The sequence below is a fragment of the Triturus cristatus genome, chromosome 3_1 (genome assembly GCF_964204655.1).
Source record: "Triturus cristatus chromosome 3_1, aTriCri1.1, whole genome shotgun sequence".
Classification (NCBI taxonomy): Eukaryota; Metazoa; Chordata; class Amphibia; order Caudata; family Salamandridae; genus Triturus; species Triturus cristatus.
This window is the reverse complement of record NC_140583.1, coordinates 230,226,164-230,248,282: the sequence shown is the minus strand read 5'-3', so window position 1 is coordinate 230,248,282 and position 22,119 is coordinate 230,226,164. Positions and strand designations below refer to the sequence as shown.

Genomic DNA, 22,119 nt, shown 5'->3' with positions numbered 1-22,119 from the left:
TCTCAGAGGAAAGTTCACTCTTTCTAGATAGATCAAAAGGTGGCATATCTGGAAGCCAAACTTATCAACAAGACTTACTTATATCCCAGGGAATTTGTAAACAACTGTGTCTGCGTTGAAAAGGACAGATGATTTTAGTCTTATAATAAACCTCCAGGATTTCAAACATTGGCTTGATGGCCACCATTTCAAAATGGAGATCTACTTCAACCAGGAGATTAGATTCTAAAATGGCAATACTCTTCTGCTTGGTTTCACGTAGAAGAGTATCAGATGCCAGGGCTTTGGCTACATCAGGAAGAATGTTCATTCCCGAAAGGGATGCCTTTACAAACTGAGGAGCAATAGCAAACCAGTTTTTTTGTTTAATCTAGCCAAGTTGTGAATAGTTGAAGCCACCAGAGGAACGACACCATACATCTCTCCAACCTTATACGGCAGTCTCCTCTCTCATTGTATTCCAAGAGGTTGTACTGGCTTGTGCAAGAGGCAGGAATGACACCTCCACGTTTGGGGCTCATTCGACAAGGCGCCGCCATTCTAAAGCTCACACATTCAGGGCGAGATTAGACACTCCATTTGGCAGACTGGTCCTCAGATTCCACATTTAAGAGGTTTTACTTCAAACCTGTTTTGGATCTGGTCTCTTTGGTGGTAAGCATCTTTAATCCTGCATAATTCTCGCCTCCCATTCCCAACGTACAATGAGAAGTTTTCTAGCAATCGTTAAAGAAAATCTCAATTCTATTGATACAAGGAGACGATTATCCCCACCTATGTTATTTCTATTGCCAGAATTTCTTCCCCCACCATGACCACATGATATGGGGAAATTGTCAGTCTACAACAGTTTAAATCAGAGTTTGGATGGGATGAAGAAGAAAAAACATGACTACCTATAATAAAGGACACTGGTTAACCTGCCTTTGTAACAATGGTTTACGACAATGTTTATATTTAGAATATGCTCGATTCAGGATACATTGTGTAACTGAGTTATGTTATTCAATAGGGAATGAGCAGAAGACAGAATGCAATAAAGGACTTCACTATGACAATGGCTGTCACACGAAGAAAGAAACAGGAAGGAACAATGCCTAGTCAAGAATTGCACACAGGATGATTAGCTGAACAGTTTGTATCTTAAGGACTGTTGGGAACTGTGGTTCATATTAGTTATACAGTTACGAGCAGACGGAGTAACAAAATGAATAAAATGCATTGCCCTCGCCTCAGTGTCCTTAATAGAATCAAAACTCTCCTTTACGATTGCAAGGAAAATTCATTCAGACAGCAGAAACCAGTTAATCACCTGTAACAATAGTTTGCAATTTAAAGTCTCAACCTTAACTGCTCTCTCTGACATTAATCACAGAAGCATTAATCAGTAGCCAGAACTCTTAATAGATGCTAATTATAACTGATTTAGTGAGAAAAACCCAAGTAACACTTCTTTTTTCTTGATGCGATTGACAATCACACCCTCTCCAAATTCAGAGCCTGTTCCACTTAAACACACGAAAGGGCCTAGTAGCAGGGGTATGGTTTCCTTCAGGATGGTCCATGCAGTCATCTAGAATATCCTCTGGTGCCAAGCTATCAATGTCTAGAGAGTGAAGTCTTACCTCACATGCTCAAAAGACGAGCTGATCTGCATGCAAGTCTCATTTGTGGAAAAATGTTAAGTTGAAGACTATATGGAAGCACAGTTATTGGTGCCATCTGAAGCAGTAAGCATTTTTGCCTTTCAAACCTAGAAATCACCTTTGGGGGTAACTAGTGAAAAGGAGTAGCAAAAAGCTCTTCAACAGTTTATCAAAAGGAAATTTCCCTTTGGTTGAGTCTCAAGAACACGATAGCAGTCACTGCATCTCATTTTCGTCTACAGCAAGATCTGCTCCTCGAGTGTCCATGCGAAAAAGGTATTGGACTGACATTTGGAACCACTTGAGGTTCCTAGGATGTCTGCTGAGCTAGTCGGAGATCTGCTAGCCAAGGGCATGGACGGCTACAATGAAGTCCATTGTGAAGACTAGATGGACCTTTCCTAATTCTTAACTTGATGTGGTATAACCACCTCGAGAGATTAAGTCTGATCAATGGGCAACAACCCCTCAACAAGAAATCATAACAATTGCCTGATCCACCATGGATTGGAGAGGAGTACTTGCAAAAAATAACATGTCTGCTGCTCCACCAGGGAAGTGTCTGGAATGCAAGGTTGGTCAGGAAGATCTCCTTTCAGTCCCCTTGGCTCTAGCTTGGTTTCCAGAATTCTTGAAACTGCCTCATGCCAAGTCTAGAATTTGAAATCCGACAGGTGATCAATGCAATCAACCTCATGAGAAGGGAGGACAGATTATATACCGGGAAGGGGGGCAGAAGGGGGTGAGGAGTGGTTTGCACAGGAAAAAACAGTTTGTCCTACCAACGTGGAACAGGTTTAATATTCCTGAAGATGATTTTACCATTAGCCTTTAATAGCCAGTTGCCAACAGAAGCATGGATGAGGATTCCCTTACAACACAGGAATCTTACCACATAAGTCATGCAGTTGGAAAAATGGGTAAAGTTGTTAAAGACCAAAATAAAGTGTTTTATATTGGTAATTATTCCTGCCAATTTGCTGCATACAGGTTGGAACTTTTAAATAGGAAACATGTAAATCAATAGCCTATATTCTGTGCCATGAGGCTGCAGGAGTGATATGGGTAAGTGCCAACAACCAAAACTTCTATTTGATCCATTTGTTCATAGTTTAGATACACGATTAGAACCAGTTTAATTAAAGCTCTGAGAAGGAAATCTGTTTATACAACAGACAAAGGATTCTTCAGCAGAATGCCTACCTCCCGCGCTTACCAATCCAAAAGGAAAAGTTGCTACAACTAAATTGGGATTTGGCAGAGGAAGCTGGTAACTGTTTGCTTTCATCATTCACAATGCAGAGATTGGCAGTGTTCACTCCATCCTTTGCTCCCGGATGCTTACCAGTAGGGGCATTCAGGCAGCCATTGTGTTGTGTTCAGCAGGGCTTTCCCTGCGGAAGCAAATAGTTACTGGTTTAATCCACCAGCTTCTGTGCAAGAGAAGAGCTTCTATTACTTCTGCAATTGCCTCTTGCAGTAGAACATGTCTACAGGGGATGGCCACTGGTACATGCTTTAAACTGACTTTGGAAAATCCTTTTGCTTTAACCATAGATATGAGCATTTGGATCAGACAATCTGAAATTTTTAAATCTGTTTGGTAGCTGAAGAGTAAAGATCTTGGGGGAAACTAGATACATTATTCTCCATTAGCCAGTAGAGTGGAATCATGACACCATGGCACTAGCACACAGAACAACATTTTGCTACACTAGTAGCATGAAGTTAATTATCCCTTCCATGAAAATCTTTAAGTAGACCTTTTCTCCAATAGTAGGCTTTTAGTGAAAGGTTTCCAATGGGACAGATTGTCTGAAAAGTGTAGTATTTTATCTGTACTCCGCAAGTCACCACCTGCGAAACTGAACAGGTTTTTTTTTTTATTTAGGAATTTGCGATTAGAAATCAAGGTTCTAAATCTAGCCAGCAAAAGAGACAGTATTCAGCAGTGAAGGAGTGCAAAAGCTTTTTGCCATGATAGACCATCTGGTTGGTCTGCTCCTGCCCCCTTTAAAGTCCAATAGACAGAGGCAACTGCTCTTCAAAACACTGGCATATGGACTAGTTCCGCTGTCTGGAAAAGTTGCCCTGATTCTAGAACTGTTTGAACCACCTTTCTATGCTATCATGTGCTCCAAAACACGTTGCTAATAAGGAGTGTCCCGAAACGGAAAACATTGCAGGTACCACAATGCATATAAATGTTACATTACGAAGCATAAAAAAATATTTTTAAAAACCAACACATTACCTTTGTGGATGCATCATCTTCCATTGTTGCATCACAATCTTCATCCAGTTTTTTACCTACAATCAAAATTACAAAAATGCAGTGAAGTTGTATCAAGATAGAATTCTCGTTTGTAGGAAGCTGACTGTATACGGTATGCCACTAGGTGGTTATACAATTCAGAGTCCAGAAATTATGCAAAAGTGTACAGGGCTCAATGTAAACCCAAAGTGCTCCATTAGTGGTAGTGTGGGCGAGCAGCATTAGGCCTAACAGAGGAGTCCAAGACATTTATTGGACAACATTTACCAACCTATGGAGGAAAATCAATCAGTTATACAGGTAACTAAACAACTTACAGTTCCAAAGGTCAGCCAGGGGCAGGGGGTCAGGTGAGTACCAAAACTGCCCCACCAGTTGCACAGGGGAAGCCGGACGCAGAGGTCAAAATCTGGGTTCGGCCCATGTATTTCAATAGAGACTGGGGTACTCAAATAAGGGCCAAGCTTTGGGGGTTAGAGCAAGCACTAGCGGCACGGTCGGTTCAGCTCACAAAGGACCAGGGGTTTACTGTGCAGGGCTGTCCTTGGACATCGGATTCTTCTTACCAGAGGCGGTCGTGGTCAAGAGGAGCCTATGGATTTTGAGCTGGAGTCGTTGAGTCAACCAACACTAGATCTGAAATAAGAACCGCGGGGAAACTTGTCCTGGGTTGGTGATCCACTGAGTCTTCACTGAGTCCTTGAAGCAGGAGACAGGCCGGTAGTGCAGGGCCAATTCAGTAGTCTTCTTCAGGATTCAATGCATGAAGTCTTCTTTGCCCTTTTTAGGTAAGCAGTGAACTAGTTTCCAAGTCTGGGGGAGCCACCGAATTACTACATTTAGGGGTGCTTTAGAGTATCAAGTAGGGGCAATGATTATGCCCTCAATAATGCCACCCTCCTGTGGGAGGGGAATGCAGCCTGTGAGAAAGTGGCTCTGTATATACTGTTCCTTAATAGGTACAGGGTGTACCGAGTCCACAGTCCAAGGGTTTGACAGAGGCTATAGTTAGATATACCCTTACTCTCTAAAGTGGTAGCTTGGTCGAGCAGTAAGGCAGTATCAGAGGACAGTGTAAAGCATCTGTTGTACACACTCAGTCAGCAAATGGCCTCACACACTCAATAACTGAACTCTAGGCCAATGGTTTATATATATAAAAAATATATACCTGTTTTATTTTAGAACCAACACTTGGCATTAAAATATACTCTCTCAGAATGAGATTATTTATATAAATACTTTTGCAATATGCAATTGACTTTTGTAAACAGTTACAAGTGGTTGCAACAGGCAACACTATTTTAAACACAACAATGCATTGAGCTCAATGGAAATTTCAAGTTATTTGCAACAGATTACTTTTAGGATTACTTTTGAAATTCCAGGACTGGATCCTAGATTCAGTCCTGGGTCAGTACTTAGAATCAAGTGATGAAAGTCGAATTACGGTGATGATTTTTTAAACAATATTTAGCTATTTTAAAAGTTGACACTACGAAAATATTTCAAAGAAAACAGTCAATGATTCCCTATGGAAGAAAATTCAAGTTGCAGGTACAGTATGTTCGTTACTTTTGTAATCCAGTACTGGGTGCCTAGACTCAGTACTGGGACCTTTATCCAAAACAGGTAAGTAATTACGTTTTCAGATATCATACGATTTTTAAAGAATATTTAAAGATTGCAGAAATTGACACTTAGAAGATTTCCTATGGGAGAAAATTGGGTTACTGGCAAGTACAGTTGTAAGTATTTTTCAGAGTCAGTGCTAGGCACCAAGATCCAGTACTGGGAGCTCACCTAAGAGCAGGTGAGTATTTTCGTTTTCGTTACTCGGCTGATTTTTGGTGAATATTTTAAGATTTGAAAAGTCCACACTTAGAAGAAATTTCTGGAAAAAGACGATCAATGTTACCCTATGAAGAAAATTGAGTTATCTGTTTAAAGGCAAGTACTCGACTGGCAGAGTTGAGGTTCTGGGCATAGACTCAGGGGTCCTCCAGGGTCATGTAGGTACAGTTGGTTCACTCTCAGCAACTCTAGGGCAGCCGGGTGCAGAGAAAGTTAGACCCAATGTTATCAAATGAGGGATAGGGGGGCCTTGGTTGGTGGCTGCTGACTAGCAAGCCACGCGGCTTGCTAGTGTGTTTTAGGGAAGGAACATAGGCCCTGGGAAACCTGATTGGCAGGAGTCCAGGGCACACTCAGTCAAAGTACATTCAGCAAAAAGTGGGGGCATACCATGCTAGAAAGATGGCACTTTCTCACACAGCCTGGCACCGATTGGAGGGTCTCCCCATCTTCAAGATGGAGGAGATTTAATGATGTGCTTCACCTCTCCTCCCCAGCCTTAGGGGTGGAGCTGGCATACCTCCTTTTAGATTTTCCAGCCGGTTTGCCTGCAACATTGGACCGGGACTAGTTCCTGCTGTACAGCAACCATTGACTAATTCACATCTTGTGCTTCTTGACACCATTCCTACTTTAAAAATGCATATCTATGGTATCCCTTAATTTTTGCATTTTGGGGTCATTTGGTTTATTAAACATTACTCCAATTTCTCTGTATTTTTTATGATTTTGCCTTTTGACTATTAGTTTTAGTACAGCATAAATACTCACTGCATTCAGTTAAAACAGGCTCCTCTGTCATAGCTACAAGAGAGTTATCATTACTGGTTCGCCTTGACATGGGTTACAATTAGTACTTTCATCCCCTTACAGGCATTTTTAAGGTCTGCTTGGTGATACAGCCAGTCGCCTTTTACTCAAACACAATGAAAAATTAAGCTAGTAATTTCCATGAACTGCCAAGCCATTAATGATGAAGTTGTGAAAGGAATGGCTGAGGTGGTATCCAGCTAAAAGGGGTGGCTCATGACAGACTGACAAAGGTGTCATGAAAGAAGACCAATTCTCTAGCAGGATGGGTACTTCTATACTATGGGCAAATGGTGATTTCACATGTTTTAATGCCGTTCAAACGGATACATCCAACTTACCTTTGACTTTAGTCATTTTCTTTGTAGAATTATCTGCAGTAGCAACTACTTCAATATTATCAGGATCACCTCCTTCGTCTTCAACAGCCTAAACAAAATTAAAAGTTTTTTAACACATGGCACAAATTTCAAAGGGCACTGAAACGAAGTATGTGTGTTTATCCTTTAATAGAAATTGACTACGAAGGGATAGGGGTGCCATAGTCACTGGGATAACTACATGTATGCCTGCACCCCAAGCATGATAATTCACTACTCTTGCTATGGCTGGAATTATGGAGCTGAGCTCATGGTTGACAATGGGGACCTTGAACTGGCGACCTGTGGTCTTGTGGAGATCATCAAGAGTGATGGACCAGTCGATCCTTGCTTGTGACCGTTTAGAGGGGAACAAGTCTTACTGCAAATCTAGAACAGCAGCCCAAGCTCCTTCAAATACGCATAACAAAACACAGGAGCTAGAGGATGTAAATTAAGCAACACCTACCACAAGAAAGCCACCAGACAGAAATTCGGTCACTAAGCAATAAAAGAGCCTCATGCCAATTGCCAGGAAAATTGACACTTTATTGCATCAACCTCATGACGAGTTAAATAGATAACCCAGGGAGGATAAATTGGGCAGAACGCATGTGTGATGTAGAGGATGATATGAACCAAAATACAGATATACTCTTCAATATGACAAAGGTGCTGGTGGTGATCAAATCAAAAAATAAAGACCTGGAAGCAAGATCCCGCAACAACTTGTGCATTGGCCTCCCTGAAATCTGCAAACACAGGAGCAATGGAAAAGTATGTGGAAAAGATGCTCAAACCTTTTCCAGACACTCGTCACGTCTCCTGGTGGTAGAGTGAGCACACTGGCTCCCTGGCCACCTTTAAGGGCAAAGGTAAATCGCATAAAAGCTAAGCTACTAAATTACCATGACAGGGAAAGAATTGCGCATGGCACAGGAGAAGGTACATACATACTTTAAACAAGCACTTTCAACCCAGGCGCGCATGAAAATTCTCTACATGAGGCCAACTGCTTTGCCAAACTCAGACTTCAATCCTGTTTGGGCCCATCAAGAGGAGGTAATTTAATGCATATTGTGCAATTACCGCAAAGCAGTGTGGTTCCACATGTTGTGCTGTTATCCCAAACTGACCGAGGATCGACACCACCTGTTCCTCCCGCGGCTTCACTCAAAAGGTGTTAAATGCTATAAGGAGCCAGACATGCGCTTTACTCAAAATACACCAAGGACCCTAGCTAGACTCGGGAAATATACGAACCTCATTCGCCTTTCACTGAAGCTATGACAACAATCACTGACAACATAACCCAGGCCAAGCACTTAGCAGAGCAACTTACTGGTACGGATAATCTCAAGGGACATGTGCAGCACCCTACACTGTCATTTGGCTGTGTTAAGGTGACAGAATACATCATCTTCTGCTGACCCTCACTCGTGGGTATGGACGCCCCAGCAGCCATGACAAAACACCCTAGGGTGCAGTCATTAGCAACCCAAGCCCTCACACCAGGATTTACTAGTTTGCACATAGCACCATACCTCTATCTTCAAAAACCTCGGATACTGCTTTTATCTGAATTATTCATACCATTTTGTTCTGGTTTACACCAATGAAACATTACAGTGGTCATTGTTTTTAATTAACTGCAATTCTATTTCGGCCGTATTGGCTGGTTTATTTCGAGTGCAAATGCAATGCATAGCTCTTAGACATGTAATGGTTTTAATTAATCAAACATGAAGAAAATAAACTAAAAAAAGAATATAAAATTAAATGTTTGACTTCACGTAAGCTACCCAATTAGCAATACCCATCAAAAAAATTGCTTCTAAAACATGGAATAGTTTCTAAGCAATATCCCGCACACCTACAAAGAGCAGATGTTCACACCACAGAAACTAGCATCAACATTCCTGAAAATAGGTGGAACATCAGCGCCAAATTATTAAGTGAACAACGACACTAATTGATAAAATCGTGCGGTGGCACACATTTATATAACAAAACAAGCATTGGCATAGCCAATAGGTCTCGCCTTTGGAACCTTATAAGTATTTAGTTATGCAGTACAATATCCATGGGGCAACAACATCAACTGCTGCATGGCTAAACACTTCTAAGGTCCCAAAGGCGAGACCTATTGGCTATACCAATGCTTGTTTTTTTTTGGCAATGACATCTTTTGTCACTTTAAAAAAATGTAAGGGTTATGAATCGGAGCAGGGTAAGGAGTTAAGATTTAATGTATAGGGGTGCAGATTAGTAACAGGGTTAGGGGTGTTAAATACGTTTGTCATTTAAGTATGGGCAACCGCTGTTTCCGATTATCACTGCAATGCTAAATGGATTTTTCGCCATAAAGGATTTGTCTCCATGGGTTTCTTATCCATTATATCTTCAATATTACATTCTGTGTTGCATGTACGCCATGCAAAGATGCTGCAAGCGCAGTCCACGTCCTATAAATGTGGCAAATTTAGCCCCCAACGTGGTGCATGTGGCACATTGCCTGACCAGGTGGCAATCCGGGATTCGGTGAAGTTTAGGATCAGGTGCATAAGTTAAGGGGGAAGTGAATGAGAAACCATTCATAGTGCTTCAAGGTAAAGGACAGGGGCCATTATAAGGCTTCAGTGTCAGATCAAATGAGCAATCATTGATAGAAGCACATATGGCTAACTTTAGATCATGAGGTTGGACGGCCCGGCTATCAGATAACATATGTCCATACTGTTCCAACTACACACTGTAGTAAATATGCTTTGACCCAAAGTAAAGGTTATTGTCTTTTTTTAGAGTCAGGGTTAGGTCAAATCCTTTCATGCATGATTTTTTTGGTCCTGTTTGACTAATAGCATAACACGGTACTCTGTCATGGGTGGAAACAACAATCACACGCCCGAGGTTGCAGCCCATCAACTCAGTAGAGCATTGAAAGCAACCATCAACAGAAATGAGTCATGAAAGGAGGGCATATGCTTTGCATCAATAATGTAGATTAAGCTGCACTGCAGGAGTCATTTCAGTTAAGGAGAAGTTTAAGTCTGCAGTTGTGGTATGTGTCCTCCATGCATTTCCATCCATCCTAACTTTAATTCAGATCGTTGTGTTGACTAGAGAGGATATTGTGTTTCAAGTGTATGTGATAATTCCTTTCAGGGTTTGTGCTCCCATAAGGTGTGCTCCAAGGCGATATACAACTAGCACCAAGTAATGGCAACTACTAACAGAAAGTGTAACAATTGCCTTTCATTGTCTATATGGGGAGAACCCCAAAGGTAAAATTGCATTTTGCTTGGAAAGCTAGAAATCCGTGTACCACTTTCTGCTTTTTGACCTAAATTCTTATCATTTGATTTGTTCTTTTGCCTTCACAGGTGTTTTATACTTTATAAATGACGAAAGTACTATAAAACTCAGGCCTACTCGACTGTTTCCACCATCAAGTCATCTATTTGAAGTATTGCTGTAGTATTCTGAAAGCAGGACCCTGTGACAGGCAGGCTTGCACCGTCATACAATTTAAAGGAGACGAGCAACTATTTTAAAACTATTACTCTTCTCCAATGAGACATTTGGCAACCTAAACATTTATGCAAATACAAAATAAAGTACAATAGAAAAAGATGAAAAGCACAGCAACTCTAAAGTAATTACACAGAGCCGTTGTGGGGTATCAAGATTAAGAAGAAAATGACTTTTTTTTATAAACAATTTAACTTAAGCAATAAATGTTTGAGTAATCTGTCTAGTTCTCATAAGAACACAGACTAGACATGGTGAGAGATCTATTATAAACACCAAGAAACAAATACCAAAACTAAAAAACAGATCAAATGCAATATTTCCCCAAATATAGAATCATTAAACTTTTGAATATTTTATAACTTTTTAAAAGTCCTTGCCACCTCTGAGCATTGACAGTTTCAGATGCCCGCTCTCTTCATGGAGATAACCGACAACCCTAAGCATATGCCCGTTGGCTATAAGTAGAGAACGTTTTATATGTGCACCATCCCTCAGTAAAGTTCAGGGTTACAAGGATAATACTTCAATCAAATTGTTTTTTCCAAGCAACTCGCATGGTCATTCACAACCTATCCACATCATAGCCTGAGAGGTTTCATTGAGAAATGTGGCCTAGAGCTGCAGACTTTGGAACTGGGGGACCAGGTTGGAGTCCTGGCAACAGCTTTATGCGTTTCTGGGAAAAATCAATACCCTATGTCGTAAAAAAAATATTTGCAATGCAATAGGTCTCGTATTTAAATGCGAGACCTATGGCAATGCAAAGAAGCACGCCATTGTCCCGGCTGCTTGAAAAGAAAATGCGCGCATGGCGCGCTGAATGTATGCAAAGTTTGTCATCGGGGCTGCAGTGAGAGAAACTCAAATAATTATTTGGGTAATGTTAGGGAAATCAATAATAAAAACCTGACTTAACAGACCATAACAGGCCCACAAACACCCAAACAGCCCATAGACACACTGACCTGTTAAACCAGCTCTTTTGGCACTGCCAGAGTGCCCTACAGGCCAGTCCGACCGTGGCTTGAGCTAGGCCTGCCTGAAACACTTCCTTAATCGGAAGGCTCACACATGAGCCTCGTTTGTTTTATGCTAAGCGCCTTGATACCTCAGCCTCTGTGCACTATAGAAAATTCCAAAGATAAAATATCGGATAATCCACAGACATTTCATTAACTGCTAGTACATCCTTATTTGAGAGTGCATGTTGGATATGTGAATAGAGCTAAACGTGTTTTTTGGATTTTATGCACAATAGTGAGAAGAAAAAGAAAAATGTTGAGGGAATTCAGCACTGGAAATGTTTCACAGGCAGCCTTTCCCTTCACCTTGCGCATGGGCATTGGCGAGAAACCCAAACAATGCTAAATTTAGATTTGGCCAGAAATCGTAGTGGGCAAATGGAAACTAGATTTCCAAGTTTTTTTTTTTTTTTTTTAAATAACTGTTCCCCTACTTTGTTTCACATATCTGCTCCTAAACAGTTAAATCAGGCTTGAGTAGCACTCAATAAGACAGTTCCGATTCTTTTTTCAGTGCCCTTCAACCGCAGAAAGCCACACTTCGACTTACTGTAATGGAATTTTAAAAAATTGGAAAACGAGGGAAGTTTTTTTCCCGGTGTTGCTGGGTAGCCACTCCCATCCAAGGAGAGCACGTGCGAAAACCAGCAGTGAAAGTTGTCCCCAGGCTGTTTGGAAATAGCCTGCTGTCAAGCGACTCTCCTGGGTCCGTTAAACGGATTTTCACCCATTTCAAGAGCACGTACTTCACAGCGGGGTTTGTCGCACTGATTCAATGTTCCACCCCCTGTGTCATACGCCAGTGTAAGGGTTACTTTCTTTACATTCCGTTCATGCCAATAGGTGTCGCCTTGGCAAGCGTGCAATACATATTATTTTGCAAACATATGCAATACGCAAAAAAAAGAAAACTGGCAAACATACAAAATAAAAGTATGGTTTGGTAGCTCTGGGATTGGAGCATACCCCTTTTCAGGCAGCTGTGCACTCATGATCAGACAAAAATTCGTCACTCGCAGTGCAGCCAATGAAGCCCTATGCTTTATGCCATGTTGGGAGGAAGCGAGGTATGAATTACACTTTTAACAGGCTAACGGATAAGGAGGGCAGATTCAAAGTCAACGTATGTGTCCGAATACGTATGTATTCTTATTATGAAGGTTTCCGAAAATTGAATCCGACAAGACAAAATGATTGTTAGTACACTGAGTTAATGCAATCAGAGGACGAGTACCGGGGGCACCAAGCAGGCAACGTCACGTGACGTGCGCGTTCTGCGGGACGCGGCCTACGGCGATTCTCTGTGTTATCAGCTGTCATTAGGATAACAAGCATTGACCACAAAAGTCATCGCGATCACGATCGCTGTGAAAGCGAAAGTGATCGCGATGACGCAGAAAGGCGTTCCTGAGTGCTGCTGGCTGGCCTAGCGCATGGCGCGCTCACGTGCACGCAAGCACTAGGCCAGCCAGCAGCACTTAAAAAACACACACAAAATGTCTTTCCGAGCAGCACATGCACGCTGACTCAGCAAGACCTAAAAAAGGGTCATGCGTCTAATTGGTGCAGATCCTCTGCACCAACCCCACAGTGATTAATAAATGAGCAAAAACAATTGGACGGAATGCAGAACAAATCAAAACATTTACCCCCCAGTCAAGAGATCTGGGTTAAATCCATCATTCTTTTGCTCACCATGCCACCCCAGTTTAGACCTGGCCATATGCAAATCAGTCTTGACCCTGTGCCTCATGGAATGGCGAGCAAAAAAAAACAATGGATTTAGGCCCAGATCTCTGTACTGGGGTGAATGTATGACATTCTGCATTCTGTCCATCATGTGTTTTTGCATTTGTCACCCCGAGTGGGACGGGTATGCTCAGACGCGAGTCCCATGCTCTCCATGCCACTGGAATCAAGCTATCCTGGCTGAAGAGGGGTGAAACCCCGAAATCGGTCCTAGGATGCTTGGTTCCTTTCCAGGGAGGACCTGGCTTGGCAGTTCAGGCTGGACTGTTCCCATGAGGCACAGGGTCAAGACTGATTTGCATATGGCTGGGTTCAAACTGGAATGGCATGGTGAGCAAAAAAACGATGGATTTAGGCCCAGATCTCTGTACTGGGGTGAATGTATGACATTGTTCTGCATTATGTCCATCAACTGTTTTTGCATATTAAATGAGAGCAGTGTCAGAGATCCTATGCAAATAAGGCGAGAAACAAGATCAGGCTTCCCACTATCCTCACTCTGATTTGTCCTTATATTGGAGCCATAAGCTGCACATAAAAATCTGTGCTACTATCCCTTTACGCAGGCATGACTTTATAAACATATGAGAGTCAAATCTCAATCCCATTCTGCGGGAAATTCTCATGTGATGGTCCATCTGGGATCAGTTTAAATTGGTCCTTGTCAGTTATTTGTCCTATGACTAGTGACATTCACAAAAGACACATCAAGAGTCCACCCGCGAACGGCGCAAAAATTAAGTTAAATACTAGAGGCTCCAGTTATCTATGGTAGGTCACACTGCACTGTGTAAAACGTTACCCTCCCACAAATGCAGTATTTTCATTCATTACTCTCTCAAGCCCTTCACCTCCCTACGCTCATTACTGGTGAGATGGCAAGACTGATTTGGGGGAAGAAATAGGCGCGTCTAAAGTGGGATAGATTTATTCAGCCATGTAACATTGGCAGGTCCACTGCGTCAGACAGAGCTTTATTAATACTGTATACAGAACATTGTTTTTTTCTGGTACTACCCGCAACCTCATGGCACATTTAGATGTATTAGATGGACAATGCAGCTCCGACTCCCCTGCGATGTTTCTATGCCAACAATCACAGACTCTGGTCAGAAATACAGACCACCCACTTAATGGTGCAAGCTTGACATAAATTGGGTTATAGAAGGGGACCAGAACACATATATACACACATACATATGCATATATACACACACACACACAGTCCATACCGGTTAGCACATCACCCTCTAATGCTTTTAACTAGCTAACTAAAGGTTCAAGTGCAGCTAAATAATCTGAACATTAATGCATGGGGCAATCCAGATCAAGAGGCATGTTTAAAGGCAAATTCACTGTTCAAGAAAGCACAGTATATCCTATACCTTCACCATAGACTCTTAGAACCACATTCAGAGCGATTACAACCTGCTTCCCACAGGAACGGTTTCTTTTAGGCCATTAACACCGATGTGTCACATAAGACGGTAGCGATTTTATATGCAGTAGTAATAAATGTATATCAAATTCTAAAAGTAAGTTGGAAAGTATGTTACAAACCATACTATCAGACAAAGACAGGCAAGGCAATATTGCTGCGCTCCGACTGCTTTGCTCACTTAGAGTACTCCTTCCCAAGCACTGATCTTGGGTCTGGCACAGATAATTCTTTTCCAAAGGGTTTGATTCCACAACTCAATCTGTGCTTACTCGAAAAGATTGGTGTGTGGACCTTCTCAGAAGATGATACGCTAAACAGCCCACTGGCCAGTCTAAGCCCCTGATGGAAAGCCTGACCGAATGAGGAGGTTCAGATACTTTTGAAACCATCAGTGTACCACCAATCCTGCAGACATTCACTACATCTTCAGTGGATGGGGCGAGCCTGCTGCTATCCTTCCCATTTTTTGGTACCTGTGTTTGCTATGTCCAGAGAAATGTCAATTAAATCCAGACAAGGGAGCTCCAGCTACAGGAGAATGGCCATCAACCTAGGGGAGTGGGCCCCCAAGCTAAAGATAGAAGAGAGCTGGATCCTTCACCAACCCACCAAGCTCCTACAAGCACAGGGGAAGGGCGCATAGTTATTACAACAGCTTCGTTTACATGAAACCCAACGGCACATCAATCCATTCTCACTTTGTGAACACATCTCAGAAGCCAAAAGAACCCAGGTATCGGAGACTGCAAAGACTTTACCTTGAGAGAGCTTGCATGTAACCCTTCCCAAGAGGTACAGGTACTCCAGACTATGCCTCCACTATCAGACTACCATAGTCTAGGCAGAGAAGGCAGTTGTAAACATTCATTGTAAAATAAGTTCCCTATGTGCTCCACAACTTTGTCAAGCTTAGGGACACAGTCTATGCAAACAGGGAGACTACCTGGTTAACACTGCTCCAATTCGGTATACTAAGGGCCATTATAATTATGAATTTGCCACAAAATCCATTATGTGCAGATTTTAACAAATATTTTTTTCTAGCGCAAATGGTTCAAAAGTTAGGAGAATGTTTCTGTGCACTAGAAGCCACTTTGGAAAGCTAATCTCAAAGTCAACATTTCAGCGGTTTTTCTATTTAAATTCACAACTTTAAACAGACTTTAACTAGGATTTGAAAGTGGATTTCTGGTTTAAAAAAAACCTTAGTGTTACAACCAAGAGGAAGACAGACATTAAAACCTCTTCTCCAGCAATAGACGTTCAACATTCATGATTAAAGGACCAATTATCAAAGCTATTTAGGAGTGCAAGTTTGTCTCAGTCTGCAAAGGTGGTGGGCATATTTGATGTTCATGGATTTAAACATCCAGTAAGTTTCTAAACACTGACAAATGTGTAGTCCTACTCCTGTCCAACCCTGGAAAAAAAATATGAAATGGACAGACAAGTGTATAATAGGTATCTCTAGGGTGGGAGGGTAAAGCCATACCAGCAAAAGACAGGCAAGTAGGTACAAGGCAAAGAAAATAGATTCAGAGAAATGCCTAAGTTTCCCATCTACTTTCATTATCCTTAGACCTACTCATTCTAAAAACAGTCATCACTTTCGAAGTGATCGCCATCACTGACATTAGGAAATAACTAAAAAAAAAAAAAACGGACCACCCCCTTAAAGGAACCATAACTAATAATTCAGCAGTAGTACTTCCTGCTTTATACTATGCCACTGAAGGAGAGCAAACATGGATATGAAGAATTAAGTTTACCGGTAAGGAACTGACATTACACCTACAGCCCATGTCATTAATTTTGAGGTCAGTAAAAGCTTGGCTAGTCTTCAGTTTAATAAAGAAAAACTTAAGACTAATGTTGCTTCAAAACTTTAATCAGAGTCAAAGGAATAATTCATCTAGAACCAAACTCAAAACATTATGACCAAGGAAGAAAAAGTAAGTAAAATAATTAACAATCCACAAAAGTTGTAATAGTCCGAAATCTTTTCTATATTGAAATGTGACAGGTTATCAGTTATTTGTTGTAAAGAAACTGAATGCAACACATTTCAGGTATTGGCTTTTTTGTTTTTTACAATAAAATCTGTGGTGTTGGACAAAGGTATGAGGAAAACCAGGTAAAAACTCTACAGTCTTCATTCAGTGAAACATCCTGAACCTCTGCACTTTAAACAGGTTCTGCTCTATCTCTCAAATTTGTTCAGGAAAAGGAATATTAGACAAAGAATAAGCCATGGATATAGTAGCTAACTAAATTGGTTAATGCCTTATGAGCTGGATCATTTAATCCAAAGGTTATAAGTTATCCTATTTGCCAAAGGCATGAAGGAAGCTGCTCTGTATATACTATACCAAATGAAACCCCAAAGGTAGGCAGAGGTAAATGTAGATTGCACATTACTCTATTTGTGGAAGTGTGGGCGAGCAGTAAGGCAGAGGGTAGTGTTAAGCATATGTTGTACACACTCAGAGGCACAGACCAATTTGTTTGTATAAAAATTGACAAGTTATTTTATTTCTACAACAAAGCCTTTTCCATTTCTCCCCATAGCATTTTCGTGTTGTAGGTGTCCTTGCCTCCCGCAGCACTCGCATAGTGCTTGGAGGTAGGTTCAGGTGTGCAAACTCCAAGTCTTCAGGAGCCATGCCGCCAGGCTAAGGCTCTCTGGTTCTGCATGGAGAGCAGGTCCTTTCTTCTTGTGAATTTGTGAGGAGTGCCTTTTCCACTATTTGAGAGAACCATGTCTGCCTTGCCCACTGCGGTGCTACTAGGATCAGGGTCAGGTTGCTGGTTATGCACTTGTCGAGCACCCTGTGTAACAGCGGTATCGGTGGAAAAGCGTAGGCAAATGTCCTTGACCAACTTACCCATAGGGCATTCCCTTGCGATTGCTGTTCTGGTTGTCTGGATGCGAAGTTTTGGCATTTTGCATTCAGGCGTGTTGCAAACAGGTCTATTGTCGGTGTTCCCCACCTCTGGAACAGCCTCTGTGTTTCCTGTCCATTGAGCTCCCACTCGTGGGATGCCGATGTCTGTCTGCTGAGCCAGTCTGCCTCCACATTGTCCCCGGTAGGTGTATGGCCAGCAGGTCTATCTTGAGTGGGATGGCCCATTTCCAAATCTCCTGTGCCAGAGAGGAAAGGGGGAACGATTGTGTCCCTCCCTGCTTGTTGATATAGAACATGGTAGTCGTATTGTCCGCCTGTATCAACACTTTCTGGTTGTATATCTGTTTCTGGAAGGCCTTCAGGGCTAGCAGGACAGTCTTCAATTCCAGGTAATTGATGTGTCTGACCGCATCTGCCGGAGTCCACAGACCCCTCACCCTGAGTTTGTTCATGTGTGCTCCCCATCCTATTTGTGATGCGTCCGTGGTAATGGTCACAGTTGGGTTTGGTGGTTTCAAGGTCTTTCCTGTAGTTAAGTTCTCCCTGTTCCACCAGGTTATCTCCTCCTGCACCGCGTGCGTAACAACCACTAGATCCTCCCAACTCCCGCTTGCTTGTGACCAATGCTGTTGCAGCCATTCTTGGAATGGTCTCATGTGAAGCCGTACATTGGGGACTCGGTGGATGCATAACGCCATCATCCCCATGATCTTGCTCACTGTTCTCACTGTCAGAACTCGACCCTTCTGGTAGAGACGCGTCTCGTTCAGCAGGGCGATTGCTCTTCTGTCGCTGGGCATCACCGTGCCGTCTATGGTGTTGATCTTCGCTCCCAGGAAGATCTTCACCTGTTCTGGTTCTATCGATGACTTCCCCCAGTGTATCGAGAACCCCAGGTTTGTTAGTGTTCTTGTCACCCGTTCTGCGTGCTCCTCGCACTTGTCGCGAATGCTTGCTTTGACCAGCCAGTCGTCTAGGTAAGGATACACATGAATCCCTACCCTTCGTAGGTACGCTACACCTGCTGCAAGGCATTTTGTGAAGACCCTTGGGGCTGACTTTAGGCCGAATGCCAGGGTTGTAAACTGATAATGATCCTGGTTGATGTTGAACCGTAGCAGGTTTTTGTGTCGCCTGTTCATTGGGATGTGCAGGTAGGAGTCCTTGAGGTCCACGGTGGCCATGAAGTCTCCGCCTCGTATTTGGGGTAGCACTTCTTGTAGCGATGTCATCTTGAATTATTGCGTCTTTATGAATTTGTTTAGGAACCTTAGGTCCAGGATGGGTCTTAGTGATTCGTCCACCTTTGGTACAAAGAAGTAGTTTGAGTACACTCCCTTGTTCCTTTCTCTGCGTGGCACTGGTTCTATGGCCTTCTTTTTCAGTAGTTGAAGTGTCTCCTCCCTGAGAGGAGCGAGCTCCTGACCCGAACGCTGTCTTCTTTGGTTTCTTGTTTGGAGGCCTTTTCTCTAACTCTATGCGGTATCCGTGCTGTATGACGTTGAGAACCCATTTGTCTGATGTTATTTGTTGCCATTGTCGAAGGTAGAGACCCAGTCTTCCGCCTACCGGTGTTGCATGCTCGTAGGCGCTTGTTTTGCGTAACCCCCTTGGTGTTCTTACATTGCGCTTCACCCTTCGGGGTGTGCTGTGGGTGAGCGTCCTTGTGTGTAGTCACTTAGATAAGGGTTGGTCTCCCCCTCTCCTCCTTTGGCCACGTCCGTTTCCTCTCCCTCGAAAGGACTGGCCTCGAGGCTGGTACTGCCAGTTCTGCTTCTGCTGTCCCTGCTGGCTGTGACTGTCACCCTGCTGGCTTCCTCCCCTTCCATAGGGTCTCCCGATTTGGGGTGCCTCTTCGCATTTCTCTGAATTGCAGGGCTCCCGTGGATCTTGCGGTCAAATTTTCCTTTTTCAGCTGGGTGAGCTTCTCGTCCACAGTTTCCCCGAACAGCGTTTCACCGTTGAAAGGGGTGTTCAGTATGTTATTCTGGACTTCCTGCTTGAATCCAGAAATTGAGCCAAGCCTGTCTCCTTTCAGTGATACCTATGGCCCATCAGTCTGCTCGAAGTTTCCGCCCCGTCTAATGCAGTCGATGCATGAGTTGGCGATATTCTTCCCTTCCTCCACTAGATGGGAAGCTCTTTGACGGTACTCTTCTGGGAGATGCTTGACTAGTTCCCCCATCTCATTCCAGTGCTGGTACTGGTGTCTGTTCAGTAGCGCGTTTGAGTTCGCCATGCGCCAGTGCATTGCGGCGTTTTTCTTTCTACCTTCCTTCCAGTGAGGTCCATCCTTCTGCTCTCCTTATCAGGAGGTGGCCCCGAGGTCGCCGGCACATTGGCTCTTTTCCTGGCCGTGGAAGCAATGATGGAATCTGCCGTGACCGATCCCTTGATGTAAGGAGGATCCTGCGAGGAGTGCTTGTACTTCTTTTCCGTTCTGGGTGTGATGGACCGGCATGTTCCCGGGTCCTTAAACGCCTCCTTCTCTTGGTTCATCACGCTTTGGAGCATGGGGAGGAACTGGCTCCTCGTCTGGATGGGGAGCAAAGTTGCGAGTAGGAAGTCTGCTTTCGGCTTCTCTTCGTCCAATTTCACACCAAAGGCTGCTGCAGCACTCTTGACGACCATGTTGTACGCCCGATGTCGTCAGGCGGCGAAGGCCTCGAAGGATACGAGTCCACGGGCTCTTCGGTGTCGATGTCCTGCCATTCCAGCTCCGGATTAGTCGACTGCGCCGAGCCGTAGAACGACTGCTCATCATCACATTCTCCCTCATAGCAGGTGCCTTCTTCCTCCTCTTCAGAACCTCTCGACTGCTCTTCGGCGTCGAAATCCCCTTCTTACTCGATCTCCACGACATCCGTCGACGGGACCGTTGGGATTTTGAATTGTTTCATTCGTTCGTCGAACTCCTTCCTCTGAAGGATGCTCTCCATCTCCGCCTCGAGCCTTCTCTTTTTCTTCTCCATGCTTGAGATGTGCTCGGCATCGACCGCAGGTCTCTTCGATGGAGCTTGCGTCGACGCGGCCTTGTCTTTCGTCGCCGAACGTCCCACCTCGTGTGTCTGTTTCGACGAAAACTGCCTCTCGGCGGTCTTCGGCACCTGGGAGCCCTTCTCGAAGGATCCGCTCGGCCTTTTGTCCATTGAACCACTGGCGGACGTCGAAATCTTCGGCGCCGGTGTTTCCTTCGAGGACTTTGACTAATTTTTTCGAAAGTCACCATCCAATTTTCGGGGCCCTTTCGGTGGTTTTGTACTCGACGTCTTACCTCGTCAGGCGTTTTCTTATCTGTCTCTGCGACCGTGAAGACATCAGGTCCCTCGGCGATGTGGTCTTCATAGTCGGTGGATAGGCCCAGATTGTACAGCGACGGGGCCTTACCCTTGCCTTCCATGCTTAAGTTGGCTCTCCGCTGACGTTCTCTCACCCGGAGTCTTCGGCGCGAAGGCGGAACAGGCGTTGCAGTCCTTGCTCTCGTGGTCGAACGGCAGGCAAAGGTTGCACACCGGATGTTGGTCCTTCTGCGCGAACTTGTGGTGGCAGTTAGGGCAGAACTTAAACGGTGTCTTGTCCATTGCGCTCAGAGCCTCTGAGTGCGCATTTTCCTGTGCGTGTCGAAGAATTGAGGATCCCCTCCTCCTTCGTCGCCCCGGCTGTAATACCTTTCTCTCCTTCGATGAAACTCGCGTATTTTCCTTCTTCCTTAGTCTAAAACTCTTGAGCTTCTCGATGACGATCCAGACCCAACGGCGGAAAAAAGAATCTGTACAGCTTCTTTGGTCCTTCTCTTGTGGTCTGTTCTTGTCTGAAGCAAGGTTCGGGTTGCCACTCCATACTAGATTGAGGGGCGTTACAGGTAGGTAAAGGTCGGGACCAATGGGTCCTTTTCTTGGGGTGGGTACAACCCCTATTAAAAAAAAAATACACGGCTTCCTTTGGATAGTAAATACTACTTAGAAACAATCTACTGATACTCACTTTCCATACACACTGGGGAATCTAGTTGCAGACTGTAAGAAAGTGGCTCTGTATATACTGCACCAAAGTAAGGTTCACTGTTTTGCTGCTTGAAGTGTTGCACAAATACTTATATACAATGCTTCTTAGTTAAGCCGGACTTCTCTGTGCTCCGCTACCAGAGGGTGAGCACAGTTTAGTTTGGGGTTGGCTAGTAACTTACTGTAGGAAAGTGGCTCTGTTTATACTGTTCCCAAATAGGTACAGCGTGTAGAGTCCACTGCCCCCAGAGGTTTGGCAGAGGCTAAAGTTAGATATAACCTTACTCTCTAAAGTGGTAGCTTGGTCGAGCAGTAAGGCAGTATCAGAGGACAGTTTAATGCATTTGTTGTACACAGTCCGCAAATGGTCTCACACACTCAATAACTGAACTCTAGGCCAGTTGTTTTGTATATAATAATCTATATAGTTTTATTTTGGAACCACAAGTAGGTATCAAAATACTTTCTCAGAATGAAATGCTCTAGTTTAATACTTTCAATAAGCAATAGACTTTTAAA

The 22,119-nt window shown here is 43.5% G+C and overlaps 1 protein-coding gene across 5 annotated transcripts in view; it reads right to left on the bottom strand.

Annotated features, from left to right (window-relative positions):
• Positions 1 to 22,119, bottom strand: part of SLTM (SAFB like transcription modulator) — a 280,914-nt gene that overhangs the window by 245,116 nt on the left and 13,679 nt on the right. For all 5 annotated transcript variants that reach the window (XM_085643750.1, XM_085643749.1, XM_085643748.1 and 2 more), the window contains exons 2-3: positions 6,927 to 7,014; positions 3,901 to 3,956 (exon numbers count right to left, since the gene is read on the bottom strand). In XM_085643750.1, the coding sequence (XP_085499876.1) occupies positions 3,901 to 3,956; positions 6,927 to 6,942 (72 nt within the window). In that variant the 5' untranslated portion in view covers positions 6,943 to 7,014. The remainder of the gene's footprint in view (positions 1 to 3,900; positions 3,957 to 6,926; positions 7,015 to 22,119) is intronic.